This window comes from Lactuca sativa, chromosome 5, assembly GCF_002870075.4.
Source record: "Lactuca sativa cultivar Salinas chromosome 5, Lsat_Salinas_v11, whole genome shotgun sequence".
Lineage (NCBI taxonomy): Eukaryota > Viridiplantae > Streptophyta > Magnoliopsida > Asterales > Asteraceae > Lactuca > Lactuca sativa.
In genome coordinates, this window is record NC_056627.2 from 180,873,319 (window position 1) to 180,893,510 (window position 20,192).

At 34.6% G+C, this 20,192-nt stretch overlaps 2 protein-coding genes across 3 annotated transcripts; both read left to right on the forward strand.

The window, feature by feature from the left end:
• Nucleotides 1-78: 78 nt before the first annotated feature.
• LOC111897591 (lysine-specific demethylase JMJ26) lies at nucleotides 79-8,326 on the forward strand. 2 transcript variants are annotated; one of them, XM_023893542.3, is made up of 13 exons: nucleotides 107-823; nucleotides 935-1,056; nucleotides 1,366-1,462; nucleotides 1,560-1,701; nucleotides 2,080-2,143; nucleotides 2,233-2,974; nucleotides 3,768-4,097; nucleotides 4,894-5,418; nucleotides 5,508-5,580; nucleotides 5,671-5,756; nucleotides 6,727-6,846; nucleotides 7,271-7,335; nucleotides 7,670-8,326. In XM_023893542.3, the coding sequence occupies exons 1-13, from the start codon at nucleotides 455-457 to the stop codon at nucleotides 8,163-8,165; spliced, it is 3,231 nt and encodes a 1,076-aa protein (XP_023749310.1). In that variant the 5' UTR covers nucleotides 107-454; the 3' UTR covers nucleotides 8,166-8,326. The 2 variants fall into 2 exon arrangements, with proteins under 2 accessions (XP_052620336.1, XP_023749310.1); XM_052764376.1 differs by lacking the exons at nucleotides 6,727-6,846; nucleotides 7,271-7,335; nucleotides 7,670-8,326 and adding an exon at nucleotides 6,150-6,715 and having other exon boundaries at nucleotides 79-823.
• A 10,229-nt stretch (nucleotides 8,327-18,555) lies between these two features.
• Nucleotides 18,556-18,951, forward strand: LOC111897628 (uncharacterized). The gene has a single exon (XM_023893592.1). It carries the CDS (start codon nucleotides 18,556-18,558, stop codon nucleotides 18,949-18,951), a length of 396 nt encoding a protein of 131 aa, XP_023749360.1.
• Nucleotides 18,952-20,192: the final 1,241 nt, after the last annotated feature.

Here is a 20,192-nt window from a genome sequence, read left to right on the forward strand (position 1 = left end):
GACGATTTTGAAACATAGTTACCTCTTTGAGTCATTTCCTCTTGTTTTTTTTCCTTTACTTATTTTTTACCGGTAATTGCCGGTTACCACATGACTAAATTTGAACAAAGAATATACTTCGTTGGTGTTTTTTGTACAAATGCTTTACTTAAATGGTGTTTTTTGAACACACCAAACTTAAATGATATTTTTTGAACAATTTTGAAACATAGTTACCCATATAACCATATATAAGTCATTTTCCCTTATATTAATTGCAAAAAGTGTATCCGTCTCGTTAACGTTTTCGGACACTGACGTGCCAAGTTGTTTTCACTGTACAGCACGACCTGTTTGTAAAACCCGCGAAGTTGAGCTGCGATCCCAATTTTGAATCCACATCAGTCCCCCACTGTTTTCGAAACCCTAATTCCACACACGTCTCTCTCGTTCCACTGAAAAAATCCGTTTGTTGATGGCGACAACGATTACGAAGAACGAGAATGTTGTTAAGGTTAAAGCCGAAGGTGACGGAGTTGAAGAACAAAATGAGGTTTCTAAATCTGAAGCAGAGCTGAAGGAGGGTGTTCAGAAGAAGAGAGGTAGGAAAAGAGGTCGGAAAGTGAACAATGGGAACACTTGTAATGCTATTAAATCTCAAGAGAAGAGTTATAAACCGCGTGGTCGTCCGAAACAGGCTGTTACTATGAAGGAAGAAATGACGACGACGATGTTCTCAGAAGAAGCTATGGTTGATGCTGAAACTGCTCTTGCTACTCCTGATCGAGTGGGAAACGACACCAGCGAAGCAATAAACAGCAAAGAGGGCACAAACGAGAATGGAGTAATATCATGTGTCCCTGATTTCTCTCTTTTTTTAGTTAACGAAATCTGCTTAATTACTATGGCACATATCTGATCAAACTTTATCTCTTTATATTCCATCTATTCGCAGGGAAACCTAATTAAAGTAGAGCCAAACACGTGCCATCAATGCCAAAATAACCATAAGCGAAGAGTTGTTCGGTGCCAGCGATGCACTAGAAGGCGTTACTGTGTGCCTTGCATTAAAAAATGGTATGAGTTGTCAAAAAAAAAAAAAAATCTTCCTATGTAGTTGAGCAACTGAATGGAATGTTTACTTTGCAAGGTTCAGTCTAGTTGACTTATTACCAGTTACATCATTTTAACCCTTCACATTTGCCTGCATTGGCATCAGCTTTGCTACATTTTTTTGCTGGTGCAACAAGTAGCCATTATTGACCTTTGTAGAAGCATGCTTCCGTAACTTACTAACTTGATGCCCAATTGTAGAAAATGTAAGCAAACTGTAGTTAAATCGATGGCAGTTTTCATCTTTCTCTCTTTGTTTATTCTGTTCTGTAGGTACCCTAACATGACAGAGGAAATGTTTGCTGAGTGTTGCCCTGTTTGCCAAGGCAACTGCAACTCTATAAATTGCTTGCGAAATGTGTACAATAAAGTTGGTTCCTGTAGCTCATCTTTTGTTATGAAACTTATTGATGTTCTTACTCTCAACCAGATAAGAAATTTAATACTGAATCTGTTGTTGGTTTTAGGTCAAAGAGAAGATTGATTTCAAACCTAATGATGATCAGAAAGTTCGATATTCTATTTACATCCTACATGTGCTTTTTCCGTTCTTGAAGCATGTAAATGAGCAGCACATGAAAGAGATAGCAATAGAGTCTAGAATTCAAGGTATTTTTTGCTGTTTATCTCATTTTTCTTGCTTTATTTAAAATGTAGACCTTCTAGTTCACATTGTAGCTAATCTAAATCAGTGATGCCATATATATGATTCTTGACTAATGACGATGACTATGTCATTCTTATGGAAAAAGGTTTGAGTCAGATAAGTTCATTGTTGAGACTTAATGGAAATGCAAGGAAAGTCGTTTCTTCGGCTTAACTTCTCAACCTGAAGTCTCAAGTCTCATCCTTCATCATTTTAACTTAATTTCTATATATGATCTCATAATGGATGACATGAACTTGAATCTTTGACCTTAATATGAATGGATAAATGGCAATCAGCCATACTTTATGTAGGTTTCCCTGACTTTATTACTTGGGCAGGATCTTCTATATCAGAGGTACAGTTGAAGAAGGTAGAGTGCAGCTTGGATAAGCAAATGCACTGGTATGTCATTTCAATGATTGTACAAGTCTTTGAGGATTTTGTTTCTTGGGCGATGCATTCCTGTTTTGATTGTTCCCTGATATATGCAGTGACTGCTGTAAAACATCAATTTTTGACTTGCATAGAAGCTGCCCTTCTTGTCATTATAACCTTTGCCTTCAATGTTGCTGGGAGTTGCGAGATGGCAACCCTCAAGGAAACAATGAAGAAGTTATCATTGAACATAAAGATCCAGGGCCTGAGTACTTACATGGCATCCCTAAGGGATTCAGGAAAGCATGGAAAAAGACATGTTATGTTGAGAAGGCTGCTTCAGATCCTGCACCAAAGGAAAAGCAAACTCATGACTGGAATTCTTTGGTTGATGGCAGAATTCTCTGCCCTCCAAAAAGTATGGGTGGTTGTGGTCGTGGAATTTTAGAGTTGATGCACATAAAGCCACTTGATACTGTTTCAAAATTGCTGGAGAAAGCACAAGAGCTCTTAAAGACGCACAAACTGGAGGAAGATATGAGGGATATGCCTGAGAAATGGTGCACATGTTCTTCAGATGCTGGTGATCAGCAGTTACGAAAAGCTGCATCTCGTGAAGATTCCAGTGACAATTACTTGTATTGCCCACGTGCTATTGACATTCAACATGGAGATTTGAAGCATTTTCAGTGGCATTGGTCAAAAGGGGAGCCAGTAATAGTGAGTAATGTTCTAGAAACAACACTTGGGTTGAGCTGGGAACCCATGGTCATGTGGCGTGCTTTTCGCTGGGCTTCAAATTCCAAAGAAAACAAGCTCTCAGATGAGGCTGCTATTAACTGTTTGGATTGGTGTGAGGTTGGAAAAGTACCTTTATATTTTACATCTTTTATTTATTTTTCTAGTGTTCTGAGGTGATTGGTGGATGTATACAGTTCATACAAGCTTGGGAGAACATTTTCTATTTCTATTCATATGAACTTCTCTCCTAGTATAGAATCATGAGGTTCCACCTCTTCAGATGCCTTACGGAGAAAATGTAGAGAAAGAAATAGGGATCTCTATATTTGTGTGTTCATCATGATGGAGAAGGTGTATGATACTATACTAGAAGAGACATTTTGAGGACCCTGGAGGGAAGGGTACCAAAGAGCGGGAGAGGGAGATATCTACCATCTGAAACCGAGGGGAAATATTATAGGGTGGCAGTTAGACTAAATGTGTTGACTTTGTCTGATTAAGAAGGAACATGAGAGGAAGATTGAAGTTGTGGAAATAAGGATAGTGTGGTGGACATGCTGTGTGGGACAAGATACTGAATGCAATAATAAAAAATATTAGGGAGTGATTTTCCTCTTTACTGTTGTCCCATTTTTTCATTCAACTTTATTGCTTTCTATGCGCTTTTTTTCTTTCTCCCCTCCATTCATCATTGTGAGCTCACGTTTCATATGCCATAGGTCATCTATGAAAGCATTCTATCTACCCTTGGGTGAAAATACGACTGTATACATCTTACCTCCCTCTTACCCCATTTATATAGGATCTGGGTTTAGCTGTTCTTGTTCTTGTTCTTGTTGTTGTTTGCCTTTAAGTTAATACTACATTGAGATATATTACATGCCTAATCAAGTTTTCTCATGACATGCAGGTTGATGTTAATCTTCAAAAGTTTTTTACTTGGTATACGGACGGTATATATGACACTGAAGGGTGGCCTCAGATCCTAAAGCTGAAAGACTGGCCTCCATCAAATTCATTTGAAGAACGGTTCCCACGTCATGGTGTTGAGTTTATCTCTTGCTTACCCTTTAAAGAGTACACACATCCACGTGATGGATACCTTAATCTTGCAGTGAAGCTGCCTGAAAAATCTTGTAAGCCAGACATGGGTCCTAAAACATATATAGCTTATGGTGTTCATCAAGAATTGGGACGTGGGGACTCTGTAACTAAACTTCATTGTCACAAGTCTGATGTGGTATGTTTTTTTTCTGTTTGGTTACGCCAAATTCTTCTGCTTGAAATTTTCTATTCTGATTTTAGGCAAAGACAAGATCACCAGTGTTGGATTTCATCTAGTATCATTGGAATTGAATTTTGCTCTTTAGGCATCATCAAGAAAACTTTTTTCCCCCCTTTTAGTTATTGAAGTTGCTATTTCAATTTGTATGAGAAGAAATTGGTTTGCTGATGACTTCACTATCTTCAAAAGAAATGTAACAGAAGCTGTTATGAAAGTTCGTTTACTTTCATTTCACACTTGCAATTTATGAGAGTCTCATATATATTACATGGGGATTGCATAAATTGCTGGAATGCAATCTTAGTTTTTTCGATCCTTTCTTGATCTATTGGAAGAAACCGACAGCCCTCTTCTGTTTCTCATATTTTTTCTGTTATTAAAAGAATAAAAAGCAGTAATTGCAGTACTTCTTGGACTCAACATGGAAAAAAGAACCACTAATTAGAAAAGTAAAGTGAAATGAACATTATGAAGTAGCTGTATATTTACTATCCGAGTAAAACATCAAATTTTAATGGCTGTTTTTGATTTACAACATAAAATCATCTAGCTTTATTCTAAGAAGACAAAACCCTGATCTAAAAATTTTGGTATGTCAAAATAAAACCATTTTGCAAAAATTGAACCTGTCATGTCAGCTTTTCTTGTGAAGAGTTATTTCAAAGAGATATATTCTCTGTTTTGCACACGCCCAATCTGTTCTGGTTTTTAGATCTTTTCATTCGTTAATATTTTTTCTAGTGACATGCAGGTGAATGTGCTGACTCATACTGCAACTGTGACCCTCGACTCTGAACATTGTAAAAGGATAAATGTATTGAAAAAGCTGCACAAGGCTCAGGATCAGAAGGAACTTTATGTTGATAACATGAAAGATGCTACTTCCAAGCAAGTTGTTGGGTTGAAGAAACAAGAAGGGGATAAAACTACTCGTAAGCAATCAGACCAATATTTATTGAAGGAGGAAAGTTGTGAAGGTGTTGAGTTTAACATTGATAAAAAGGATATGAAGAGAAAAGATTCAATGAAAAGAGTTGAGGGACCAGATGGAAATAAACGAAAGAAAAAGAAGGGCAGGAAACAAGTGGTATCTTCTGATAGTGAAGAAGTTGATAAGCAGGATGATATTTCAGGTAGTTGTGTGGATGGATTTGATTTGGGAGATGGAGGTGCTCTGTGGGACATATTTAGGAGGGAAGATACTCCTAAACTCCAGGAATATCTCAAAAAACACTTTACAGAGTTTAGACATGCCTTTTGTCTTCCACTGCAGCAGGTATTAATCCTTACTTTTAGTTGAAATTAATGTATCTGTAGCATCACAGTAATTTTCTAAATTGTCCCATTGTGTTTTATTTGGTCCAGGTTATCCACCCAATTCATGATCAAACATTTTACTTAACCATGGAACATAAACGGAAGCTCAAGGAAGAGTTTGGTTAGTATGCATTTGCAAGGCTCTATAATATATCAGCTTTCACTGATATTCAATTTTATGATTGTGCTCGTTCTTTTTGGTTATGATCAGGAATTGAACCATGGAGCTTTGTCCAAAAGCTTGGAGATGCTGTCTTTATACCTGCTGGATGTGCCCATCAAGTTAGAAATTTAAAGGTTAGTAACCTACCACTAGTTTTTATATTTCTTTTAATTGTGAGATCCATTTCCTGAATAAACTGGTCACCCCTTGGTTGTTGACACTTGACACTCGACACTCGGTCTTTGAGGTTTCTAGTCATCTGATCATTGTTTGCTTGCTCTTGAGAATGCCTTGTAGTATGCATGAGATAATTGATAGTTTAATACTCCTTTTTCCTAATTAAGTGTCAAATCTTTGATTGATGTTATTTTGATGACATGTTTTGTGGGAAACAAGACATGAATTTGTCCCACTCCTACATACACACAAATGCTGCTAGCCAGTAGTTCAAGAGTCATTGAAATTGAGTTTTTTCTTTTGAATATTAGAAAATAGTTTTTCTACTAATTCTTTATATGTATTTACAGTTATATATACGGTTTTCTGTTACTCTAAACAAGGTAAAGGTAAGTTTATGTCTAATTTTCTTACCTTTAGGGTTAGACATTACTGATTTTTTGAAATTACTCATCCAAGATTTCCTTCCTACACACCATCATGCCTGTGTGTTCTTGAGCCTTAGCTCGTTTGTAACACACTTTTAGTGAGAAATAAAAGTTCCTTAACTTAATCGAGTCTCTTTTCCAAAGCTTCAGACATTGATATAGGAATAAGAGCTGTGTTTAAGGTGGAAAGAAAAATTTTCAATGACACAAACTGAGGCAACGGGTACAAGAGCCTTTTGGTGGATCTCAAATCCTTTTTCTTAAAATAATAGGAAGATTTAAGAGTCTAGTGCACTAAGAAGATGTAAAGTTTTCCTTTCTGACACTCCATTCTCCACTTTTTACGGAATGGAGATACAAGATGATTCCTACCTTTTGAGGAAATGGACTTAAGTTTTGAATTGATTGAAATAATCACGAGAATTGTCGAGACGTAAGTGTTATAATAAGTGAATAGATATGGTTTTTTTTTTTTTTTTTTTTTTTTTTTTTTGTGCAGTCATGTATAAAAGTTGCATTGGACTTTGTATCTCCTGAAAACGTTGGTGAATGCATCCGCTTGACAGAAGATTTCCGCCTTCTCCCCAAAAATCATAAGGCAAAAGAAGATAAGTTGGAGGTAAACAATCTTCAATTTGTTTATGTGAAATGTGTTGATTTGGGTTTATATATTATTGATAACAGGTTGAATTCGTAAAATTAAAAAGTTAGCATAAAAGGTAACATGTGGAATGACAATGCGCAACCTCCTGAATATTTTTAATAAAACATATTAGCTTGTTATTTTACTAATTTCTTTTTACAGCCATATTTTATATATTAATTACTTATGAAATAATTATAAAATGAAATTAAAGTATTGCCTGCTTAATACAACTCCTGTTTGACAACAACCTGTCCTTTTGCCACATATCTAATGCTGGTGTCAGTGTCAGTTAGGTTCATAATATCATCAGTTTCGTTAATTTCAATTTTAGTTTGTTATAAATTATTAAAATTGTGCAATTGGTTGATGCTGCTGGTAATTAATTAATTAATTGCAGGTGAAGAAAATGGCACTTTATGCAGTGGAGGCAGCTGTGAAGGACTTGGAAAAACTTGTTCCAAAGTAAAACTTTAAACCTTTTCTACACTAATTTTATTGGCAATCAGGTCACAAATAAAACAAAAAACGAAACTAACTGAAAAAAGGAAAATATATTATTTATATATTATACTTACCTTGTTGCATTTTTGTATCGGTTGACCTATTTTCTTTAATAAAACTTAAGCCTTTATTTTTATTTAAAGAGAACAAAATACTCCAAAAATCGTTATTATTTTTTTTCTCTCTATAAATAGAGCCTCATATTAGCATGTCTTTGTATACAACTTTTCATTTTTCATCTTTTTACTTTGATATTTTCTACCATTGATCTAAGTAACGTATTCAATTTTTTTAGGAACTCTGATAATCTTGAAAACTACCAAGTTGAAGTTCCAGTCACTGAAAATCTCCAAACCTTGCAAAAGGATGTGGGCTTACAAATAGATCTTGAATATGAAGAAAATGAAAGTGGTGGCAATGGCATCATAAAAACATCAAGGACTAGTGAAGAAGGGGACTGTAGTGGTAGCTTAGCATGTAAAAATGCATGTGAAAAGAAAAAGAAAGGGAAAGGAAAAGGAAAAGGAAAAGATAAGGAATCATCACAGTCTTGTTCATCTCTTGATGAATTTGTTGCACAGCTTGGTGCAATTAGGGTTACCAGAGACAATGAAGTTGAGCTCATGAAAAAAAGACTTGACTTTGACCAAAAAAGGGACCTCAAAAAGGAAGAATGGAAGACTATTGAGATGCATCACATGCATCTCAACACACTGTTTGCTAAAAACCACTTGTTGCCAGAAGATGAACACATTAAGCGTCATCTCTTAGCCATGTTGTATGGCTTGTGATTACAGTTCATTATTGTACATGATTTACAAGAAAACAGAAACTTGCTTATCATTCCCACACCTGTGTCTATTTACCACGGGAATCTCACATGTAAAAAGAAAATGACAAAATGACCAAAATTGAACTATTAATATACGAGGCTAAACTCTTGAAATGACAATCTTTGTAATGCAATTTTCAATGGTGAAGGTGATGATATTATTCACTTCTCTAGTTATGTCACACACTCACACTCCAAGTCCATTGCATACCAAACTCAATACACAATGTTAATATTAATACGTGGCATTGATTTTGTTGGAGTAAGGAAGAGCATCCATAGTGGTCAAAAATAAGCTTTTCATATCACAATTGTTTTTAGGGCGGAGGGAGTCGTTGCGGCTTTAACAAATGGGATAGAGCGGTACTGCCAAATACTAGGTAACGTTCGTTACCTTGAACAGCGGGTTCATTGGATTGGAGGATTTATTGTATTCGAACGGCTTCACCAACCTGTGACTTAATTCAATTTGATTATAACAATTCAATGCATTCACATGCAAGTAGAGAAATTAAAGAAAATTGATTTCTCCCACCCACCACCTTTAGCTTTTGTTTGTGATCCGTATATGTTTTTTTTTCTTTCTTTGTTCTTTTTCCTTTTTTATTTTATTTTATTTTATTTAGTTTAATAATATAAGTTGTTATAAAGACATGAAGATAGAATACTCAAATTTCACTCAACTATACTTGTTTTTTCTGAAAGTTTTTATAAGACAAAACTACATAATTGGTTCCTATGGTTTGTAAAAAACTTTGGATAAAGTCCAAAAGAATTTTAACTAGCATGGAAGGTCGAAAATCAAGAAATTCCTATAATTTTGATCCAAAAAAACTTGAAAAGATTGTTATACCAGTTTATTTTATTTTTTGTATTTTATATACTTGTGTTGACATCTTTTCAATTTTTTAAAAAAGAAAAAAGAAAATTAGCCTACAACAACTTATCACTCTATGGTACCTTCCCTCCTCTCTCTCTCTCTCTCTCCCCCTCTCTTTCTTTCTCTCTCTCTCTCTCTCTCTCTCTCTCTCTCTCTCTCTATATATATATATATATATATATATATATATATATATATATATATATATATATATATATATATATATTATTATTCTTCTTCCTCCTTTCACCTGCAACTCAAAAATATCTCACACACATACATGCATTAAAAACACATACACAATAATATACTTAAAATTTGATACACGTGATTGTATGTTTCTTTGTCTATCTCTCTCTCTCCCCCTCTCTCTCTCACACACACATACACACACTGTTTATGAAAGAAGTCGGAGAACAAGGCATTGATTTCATCCAAATCGACATTTCAAAACCACTCATCGATTAAGCTTCCTTCGACTGCATCTTTCACAAGGTCTACGATCGTGAATGGTAACTCGATCTCCACGATTTCTCTAACAATAACCCCAACGCAACAATCATTGAACCTCTCTCAGCCTCCTCTACGATAGTGAAATAAACCCAGATACTGCAATGGGAAATCATCATCAGATCTTGAAATGAAAAATGTCCATCAAATCCCCTGTTGTTGCTGTAATCGTAGATTCAAATAAAGAATTTATGGAGTTGATGTTTCTTCGTTCTTTTGTTGACAACGGTGGGATAAATTAGGGTGAGACCGTATGCAAGCTTATTCGAGATACCTCGTTGGTGGGATAAATTAGGGTGAGACCCATTTTCTTTTTTTATTACTATTATTATGTTAATAAAAATATAAAAATTATGTAAAAGTAAATAAATAATGGTATAATCGTCTTTTCAAGTTTTTTGGACCAAAATCACGGGGATTTCTTGATTTTAGACCTTCCATACAAGTCAAAAACTTTTTGGACTTTATCCAAAGTTTTTTGCAAACCATAGGGGACCAATTATGCAGTTTTGTCTTTTTATAATTCGCTCAACTTCGGTTAGTTTCCATGGATTCTGAGGCAAGGATAAACAAGTCAATTCTAGCCAAATATGTAAATCCTCACAAGGCGTTTCAAGTCAAGATTCTATTTTATTTTCCAAAATTTTAATTAGATGTTAATTTTAATATTATTTTAGATTTTTTTTGGTTTTAAATTAGCAAAATTCTATTTTTAAATAAAAAATTTATGTTTTTTTTTTCTAATTTAATTAAATAAAAAAGAATGATGTGACAAGTAGGTTGAGAAATATAGAGTTTTCATGTGTTGCATGTTAAGAAAGATGGAAGTGAGAGGAGAGAGAAGAACTAATGTGAAAGTGGGTTGAATAGGTTGGGAGAGAATGACTCTTTCCTCCTTTAGGGCGGACGGAGTCAATAGCAATTTTGGAAACAGGTAAGTGCGGTACTAGGTAAGTGCGGTATTGGGGGTACCACCGGGAAACAATACCTCCAAAGTGGGTTGAGCGGGTTCATTGACTTCATTCTCTTCAATTGGGTTGATGAACCTGTGCTTAGTTTTGAATGTAGGAAGACCATTGTTTTGTTTTTTGTGAGTGAATTGAATGCATAAAAACTTTTTAAAAATGAAGAGATTCCCTCTCAAGCCAATAACTTTAATTGAATTGCATGTCACTTTTAACTTTGACTATATCTTTACGGATTCCTTTTGTTTGTTTTAGAAGTTTATATAGATATAATACACATTTCATTCATTTGTAGAGTTCTTATTTCGGAAAATTTTATATTTCATTCAATTCCTTTAGTTACATTCAATGGATTTTCGAGACAAAGTTAAACAAACCGGTTCTAGCCAAAAATGTAAATCCACACAAGGTGGTTCAAGTCAAGATATTTCATTATTTTCTCAAGATTTTCAAAATCCAAACTATCAGCAATACCAAAACTACACACAACAATATTTCCTAATGTAACAATTTTACAACAGATTTAGGCTTCCAAAGGAAAATCAGAGTTATAATTCATGGAATTAGTTTTCTCAAAGGGTTCCAGAAACCCAATTCCAATCTTCTTAAGCTGAGAATTTCCAGTTCCGTGATGCTCATAATGTAGAATCTGACGGTTCTAGTGACGACTCGACTCCCGAAAGAAACAAAGAAGACACTAGCGAGGAGTTGCAACCTGTTGTTGAGAAAAAAACACAACTATACACACTGCCAAAGCGAAAGAACTGGGTAGAACGCGAATAATTGATTTTGGCTAGGGCATATGTCGATGTTTCTAGTGTCACACCCCCGAACCAGAAGGCGGAAACGTCCCGGGGCTTGTGCATGACTTCATCTTGAAATATCATTACAGTGAATATAAATGAAACATAACATCATCATTACCATGCATAATATAATACAATTGCCATTGTTTACATCAAGTACAATCTTTTAAATAACATGAAGAAAACATTCAATGTATGATGTTTAACAGTACACAAAACAAAATCCCATATTCTTGTAGATTCTTCTGCTTAACGAGTCCCTGAGAATACATGTTATTTTGAAAACGTCAACATATATAATGTTGGTGACTTCATAAGTATATTTAAGAAAATGATTTGTATAACTTTGTAATCACAAGAAAATCCTGTATTTTCTTAAAATAGTTTGGTATATTTATGTCCGATCTTGTATTAATGCATGTGTGTTATTGTTTAATAGAATGCCAAAAGTGATAGAAGAAAATGTAAATAGAATGCCCCCAGACAACCCGATGTTGCCCGAAAAAGAAGAATAGATAATGCTGTCGTACCAATAGCGAGGTTGAGTACCAGTGTGAGTAAGTTTCCAAGTAATCCAACATAAAAGAAAATAGTCTTCCGCAAACTTCATAACGTTAATTCCTCTAAGTGAGCCGTCATAACCATACTAAATAATGACAATTTCGCATGTCTTGGCGTTTGTGAACGCCGACTGAAAAATAGAATAAGGTTACCGTCACCCTAGACTGATGTAGTCTAACTGTAGCGAACAACTCAGGTGTGGAGTGTCATCCCCGTATAGATCTATACACAAAACCCCGCTTTCCCTCAAAGAGACTCTGATTATAACTACAGGCTACGATCGTACACTCGATAGGTGTCAACCGACAAAACTCACTAGATCCTTAATTGAATTTACGCGAAGATAAACATATAAAACTCATTCTAGGCCCAACGAACCATGTACGTTAGCCACTAGGGCATCGCTAAACATGTGAGTCATTTCAAAACCTAATATGAATGAGATTATATAACATGGGCCCGAAAGATATGTAAAAGGACAACTAAGGCCCATTTCACATGTAATGTATTTATAGGCCCAAATAGCACGCAAATAGTATACAAGATCCGTCGCTCATGTTAATGGGTCGGTGAGGCCCAATAAACAAATACATAGTATTTAAGACCTATCAAACATATAAATGGGCCACTAAGGCCCAATAACCTAAAAATGATCAAAATTAATCTGTTTGTTAGTTTATTATTGGTTTTGGTTCAAGTATTCACTAAAATAGCATAAAATGTCCACTTTTTGTAAAAATGACGTTCTTGGCCCAATAAGCCCGAAATTTACAATTAAGGCCCAATTTTAGTAAAAATAACACTTTAGTCCCCATTTTATTCAAAACTTGTATTTATGGCTAGTTTTTGGTAAAAATAACATTTTAAACACATTTTTGTCAAAAATATCATTTTGGCTTGATTTTTGTGAAAATACACATTTTTCTTGTTTTTGGCTTTTCCGACCTAGTTGTTGAAAAATTTGTAGAAAAATCATCGTAAGTTGAAATTTGGATCCATAAATTCTGGAAGTTTGTAAATTTTGTCTACTTTGTTCACAATTTTTCTCATAATTTTTAATGGCCTCTAACAAGTGTGAAATTGCTCACCTTCACAGGTTGGTCCGAAATTACTTCAAATATGATAGGCAATTTTGTAAAATTTGTCAAAAATTGTAGAAACATCGTATGAAAACGTGAGAGTATTCATTTTAAAGGTATAAACCAGAACTTTTTGCATGTAAAACATTTTTGAAAAATATTATCATTAATTTGATCAAAACAGTTCGAGATTGGACCAAAACTTTTCTGTGAATGGCTGAATTTTGAGTTTAGTTTATAGATCTTTCAACACAACACTCATTTTTGCTATTTTAAGTGTGTAAATCCCAAATCTACTAGTTTACATGTATTATATGTGATAAGACATACTTTTTTCAAGGTTTTCATGTAGATCCAAGTGATAAACTTAATATTCTTAACATATTTTTAGATTTATGGCGTAAATAGCACATAATCAACAAATAAGTCATGAAAAACACACATATTCATGCATATACACATAGATCTACATAAAGCAACTTGTATTCTCCCCCAAAACCAAGTAAAAATAAAAAATAGGGGGTATGAACTCACCTTGGGGGTTTTGAGATGTAGATGAAGAAGGAGAGGGATTTTTGAGTCCTAGCTTGTGTCTTGAAGGGATCTCGAAATGATGGTTGTTCTAAGACCCATATTCACAAAAATGGAGTTGTAAGAAGGATGATCTTAGTATAAACTTGAAGTAAAACATCTAGAGTTTACTATGGACTGTCACAACTAGAAATTTGGATGCTTGTAACAACAACAATGATAACAATTATGAACCAAAAATGTGAAAGCATGTATGATGCTTATTCAATAACAACAAAACTCCCATCAAACACTTTATACTAGCACTAAAACTAATCAACAAAGATTTGGAAACCTTAGAAATCCCGGTTTAAGTCCATTTTGGACTAGGAATTTCCTTTTGGGCCTTTTGGACCAAAAAGTTTCCAAATTTATTTTTTGGGTTTAGAACTCTTAAATGGGCTCTAATTGGACCCATATACATGAAACTTAATATTTTGGGCCTTATAAGCCTAAACTGAACTAGTTTATCTTAAATGGGCCTTATTGGGCCATAACAAATCTAATTAGCCCTAATGGATCATAAAAATCATCCCTTGATTTATTTTGGGCCAAAAATTACCTAATTGGACCATAAGATGGACTTAAGAAAAAAAAAGCCCAATTTTCTTTCTTCCTTTCTCCTCTACTCGGCCCAACAACTCAAAAGAGGAAGGAGTTGACTTTCCATTGCCACCTTCTTATTACATTTTGGGTCTCCATGCAAATAACACATACTTCCATGCACACATCATATCACTCACTTCTCTTCTCCTCTCTCTTTTCTACGCTCGGTCGAGAACCACAAATAAACACACACACACACACATTTCACTTAAACACTCTCAAAGAAATTCTCTTCATTCTTCATCAAATTTTCGAGATCTAAGGGCTTTTTCAAGGAGATTATTCCACAAAATTCATCATCTAAGGTAAGTTGATGTTTAATCTATGATCTAGAAACTTCATTTCATAAAAAACCTCTTCCTAATCTATTCAAACTCATGATCACCATCTTAGAAGCCTCTAAGTTCGAGATCTTCCAAGAAGGCTTGCTAGGATCGAAACTTTCTCCATTTCTTCCTTCTAAACCAAAAACAACAAGCAAAGGTGAGCTTCATACCCCTCTCTTTTAGGTTTTCATAAGTTTTATGGGGGAGAATACAAGTAAAATGTGTAGATCTATGTGTATGTGTATGCTATGTATGATTTTATGCATGTATGTATGATTTTATGTGTTTTTGTGTTGAATATGTAAACAAAAAGGGAAGAAATCTCGAGATCTATGTCATAAGAAGGAAAACAAACATGATCTAAGTTATATTACACTAACAAGTTAAGAATATTAACTTATAAGATTGTGATAAACATATTTTAACATAAAACCCATTTTTGGGCTTAAATTGTTAAAAATACAAAAGTTGCGTTAAAAGTTGCCAATCACGTTTTCTTAAAGGTCAAAAGAGTCAAAACAGTTAAAATAGTTGTTTTTATGAACATTATGATCTTTAAAGGACTTAAAACGTAAATATTAGCTTAATGGGATCAACTTTGGGCTTTTCGGCCCAATAAGCCCAAAAATTGCAAAAATACGACATTTAAAGGGGCTGAAATGGTAAATTCTTCAAAACAGGGGATAACAAGTGTAACAAAACTATTTCAAGGGTTAAAAATGCTTTTCTTTTCCAATAAGGATAAAAAATGCAAAGTTTTTAGATTTTGGGCCAAAATTGTAAAAGTTGCAAAAGTTTGGGTTTTAAACCGAAAAACACTTTTATGGAAGGGCTGAATCTGCCAAAGAATAAACTTTGAGCTAAAAACATCATTTAAACAATTCTATGATGCAAAAGTGTCAAGAAAATGTTTTAAGGGCTTAAAATGACTTTTCTTTTATATAAAAGACTAAAATTGTTATTTTATAAAAAGAAAGGGGCTAAAAAGGTTAAACAACTATTTTTAAACCAATTATTTTATTTATAGAATATTGAGTTAAAAATACTAATCTACGGCTTACAACAAAAACATCGAAAGACAAATACACGTATAACTCCAAATATCATTATAAACAAATCACTCGGTCTCGAGTCGATACAAAAATAACAAATCGTACAATCATATCCTCCAACCATTATACAATGCCTAAGACAAGTAAACATTCCGAAGACCTTGAGCTGAAAGCCTCAAATCATGCTTGTTGGATCTTCAAGTCTATTAACATGACCTTTGGGCCCAAGGGGATGATGATTATATGTTATTGGGCCTTCTATGACCCAATTCCATATAAAGGAACCTTCAATGACTTTTTAAGTGCTATTGGGCCCTAGTGATCCATTAGTATTGTCATAAGGTCAAAGTAATCAAATGCGAGATGGGCCAACGTGTCTTTCGCATCCCCGACAGCCTAAAATAACTCACGGAAGTAGCAGGACTTCGTACTCCTCTTCTCCTCGTTTGTTAGGCTTATGAGTAATCAAAGTAAACAAATTCAGGTTGTTAATCAATGGTAAACAAGGTTGTTTGGATTAAGTGAGTGATAACGGGCGACGCCTCTAAGGATCGTTCGTATACTGTAGTTATAACTAGTCATTACTAATGCATGATTATAACAACTCACAAACCTTAATTAATCCAACACCACCCAAGTAATCAAGGAAGAGTAATAAAAAATCATTCATTGTGGCGGTATCACCATTTGAGAAATAACTGTATTTTATGTTTTTGGAAAACATCGGGTTTTCCGGGGAAGTTCAACATTTTGCACTTACAGTTAATACAAAGTTTTTCAATTATACATGTGTTGAAATCATCATGCATATATTTACGGATCTTCACACCTTTTTATAAACAATGGTCTTTTAAGAAAATATTGGATTTTCTGGATTTTTCAAACTACACAAATCATTTTTATCACAACATTGCTTATGAACTCCCCAGCATTCCATATGTTGACCGTTTTTCAAAATAACTTGTATTCTCAGGTAACAAGTAAGCTGAGGAATAAGTACCAAGTATGTTAGTGTGTTTTGTTATTGAAAACTATCAAACAGTTTATGTATGGATTTGTAACGTTAAAACAATGTACTTGATGTGAACAATTCTAGTTGTAATATATTGATGCATGGTGATGTTTATGTTATGATTCATGTATATTCATTGTGATGATATTCAATTTAAGTCACGCGAGCCCTCGGACGTTTCCGTCGTCTAGTTCGGGGGTGTGACATGGACTTACCAACAAGCTTAGTAATTGATCCTTGTTGATGATGAACTCAAAATTTCTTGAGGGGGGAATGGATGTCTTGAGAGAAAAATGAGATAAAAGTGAAGTTTGAAATGAGGGTGGGAGGAAAGGGGAAGGGTCGATCAAGAGAAGAAGGGGGAAATAAGGGAAGGGTTGACCTCCCTTAAAGGTGATTAGATGGTGCATGGGGGTTAATACCTTGATATATGTTAAATAATTTTGAGGTGGAAAGCACCATTATCCAACCTATTCTTTTTTTTTCTTACTCACTAGGCCGAGAATGGGCTAGTGGGATGAAGAAAATGGTGTTGGGCCTAAACTATTGGCTTGATCGAATTTTTATAGGCCCCATATTATTTTTCCAGCCCATTGGGCCCTTAGGATAGTTCACGGCCCCTTTTGAATAAAAGAAATGGAGTTTATGGCCCAATGAGACTCATTAGGGTTAGAATGAATCATCCTAGGCCCAAATGATTCCAAATGTCATAGATTTATGAATTGGGTCCATTTAGACCAAAGATAGTCAAGTTGAAGGTTTATTGGTCCATTAGGCCCAATAAGAGAACCCTAGCTCACATTAGACTGGAACCGGGATTTCTAGGGTTTTCAACACCTTATTGACTATAAGAAATATATTGAGGGAGCATAGAGTATGATATTCATTTAGAGTACAAGCCTCACAATGGATGATGTTTACATGAGAATAGAATTTCCTAGCTAAAAATGCTACGTGTGACATCTAGAAACAATCAACGAGGAAATTAACAAAGGTTCGATGCATTTTGGGAGAGGATTCTAGAGCATTTTAGTGTTCAAGTGGGAGGTTCCAATCGTTCACGGCACTAAGTAATCTCAAAATAGAAAGACCTCCAAAAGAAATGTAATGCTTTCAACAACATCTATAACCGTAAGATGAACACTGTGGCTAGCAGGAGATCTAAGACTGATGTTTTACAATATTCACCAAGCGAGTATCGGAGGACTATTAATCAAAAATGTTTTCATCATCAACAAGCTTGGGAGTGGTTGAAAGATAACGCGAAATGAGATTAGGTTACAAAAGCTGGTGAAGACTCTTCGCCTCCTTCTTCAAAACGAACCAAAACATTTTCATCCATAATATCCTCTTGAATTCTCTCTCTCTCTCTTCCCTCCAACAACAATATTCGTTTAGTGTTGAAGACTCACCGCCTCATAGAAAAAGAAAAGGAAAGAAAGCGGCATCGACACCATCAATAGAAAATGAAAATTTTGATTTCATCAAACAAATTGTCGCCATCAAGACTGAAACCGAAACAGAGGTGGAATAGAGATAGTGGGTACCGGGAACAAAAATTGTGCATTCTCGAAGCTAATGAAGAACGGAAAACTCAATTGTTGGATCGGGATATAGAAAACCAAGATATGGAGTATTTTCTCCGACCGCATGATCATTTGACTGGAGGTATTTTACGCCCGATGCTTGAAAGGAAACAACAAATTGCAACTAAGTATGGTTGGGAGCTGGAGAACCTGTGAAGTTCAAAATGTCGGCATCATTTGATTGGAGATTCTTTCTCTTTATTATTATGTTTTTTATTTTTATTTTTATTAAGATTCTATATATGCACCCTTGTTTCATTATCTCTCTCTCTCTCTCTCTCTCTCTATATATATATATATATATATATATATATATATATATATATATGTGTGTGTGTGTGTGTATGTGTGTGTGTGTATGTGTTTCATTTTCTCTCCATCTTTTCTCGTTTAAAAATGAATCTAAATGTTCGGAAAATAGTAATGAAAGTTAAAGACGATAGTTCATCATCTGAGGATGAACTTATCAATATTAATTTGTTACCTGTATTGTCATGTACTGCACAACTTCTTCTTCAGAACAATGCTAGTTCAAGCAACATTCAAAGGAGAAACACAATCCACAGAGATCGTTTAGAGGCTAAACAACTGTTGATCCAACATTATTTTGTGGATGATTCAACCTATGGTCATGCGCAATTCCGCAGAAGGTTTCGTATGAGAAAATGTTTATTTATGCGACTTGTTGGTGACCTGGAGATGAATTATCCTTATTTTCAAGCAACATGGGATGCAACAAATCAAAGAATTTTCAGTGCGCTACAAAATGCACATCAACAATACATTAATTAGTGAAGGGTTATAACACATACTCATTAGATAAGTATCTGAATATGTCAGAAAGAACTTCTTGTGAAGCTCTTGAAAACTTTTGCTTCGGTGTTGTCCATATGTATAAGGCTGAATTTTTACGTCGTCCAACATCCACTAACATTCAGCTTTTGTATGAAGCACATGAAGCTAAACATGGATTCCTTGGAATGCTTGGTAGCACTAACTGCACACATTGGAATTAGAGGAATTTTCCAATGGAATTGAGATGCCAATACATGAAGGGTGACCATCAGTATCCATCAATGATACTAGAAACGGTGACGTCACAAGATTTATGGTTTTGACATGTATTCTATGGTATAGCCGCTTCGAACAATGATTTAAACGTGCTCTACCAATCACCATTACTTGATGAGAAATATCATGGAACAGGACCCGATTGTTCATTTTATCTGAATGATGCATACTGTAAATATGGTTACTATCTTATGGATGGAATATATCCATCATGAGCTGTATTTGTGAAGGCATATCCATATCCAGTAACCGACAAAAAGATACGGTTCAAGGCGACACAAGAATCAGCAAAAAAAAAGGACGTATAATGTGCTTTTGGATTCCTTAAAGGACGTTGAGACATATTAAAAAAAAATGATTGCATGGGCTACGACACCCCCCTCCCCCACCGTCGAAGTTGATGGCCAAGAAATAATACATGAATTGCGCAATGCTGAGACCCACCACCAGCTTCTATCCGATCTTACCGATCACATTGAACATGTTTACATTCCAACTCCGAATAATAACTAGTTAATTTTAATTGTCGTTTTAGGATTTAAATTATGTTGTATTTTTCAAGTGTGTTTTTTAATTAATGTGTTTTTTAATCATCGTGTATTGTTTTTATTTGTAGTGTGGTTTTTTAATTAAATGTTATTTTGAATATTATTTTAGAAGTTTTTTTGTTTTAAATCAGAAAAATTTTATTTTTAATTGAAAAAATGTTATGTTTATTTTATTTTATATTTTCTAATTTTATTAAATAAAAAAGAATGATGTGAAAAGTAGGTTAAGTGGATTAGGAAAGATAGGGTTTCAATGTGTTGTGGGTTGAAAAAGATAGAAGAGAAAGAAAATAAAAAAAGTTGATGTGGCAGTGGGTTGAGTGGGTTAGGTGGGAAGGACTCCCTCCTAGCTTCTTTAGCTCCTTCAAAATGCACAAAAAATGAACACCCAAGGTTCTCCACAAGCTCACACAC

Bases quoted from the DNA above. Each gene is read 5' to 3' on its own strand.
- LOC111897591 (XM_023893542.3), top strand. From the start codon at position 455: ATGGCGACAACGATTACGAAGAACGAGAATGTTGTTAAGGTTAAAGCC. The intron at 5,757-6,726 runs GTTAGTAACCTA...TTTTTTGTGCAG, and splicing joins ATCAAGTTAGAAATTTAAAG to TCATGTATAAAAGTTGCATT. The intron at 7,336-7,669 runs GTAAAACTTTAA...CAATTTTTTTAG, and splicing joins TTGGAAAAACTTGTTCCAAA to GAACTCTGATAATCTTGAAA.
- LOC111897628 (XM_023893592.1), top strand. From the start codon at position 18,556: ATGAATCTAAATGTTCGGAAAATAGTAATGAAAGTTAAAGACGATAGT.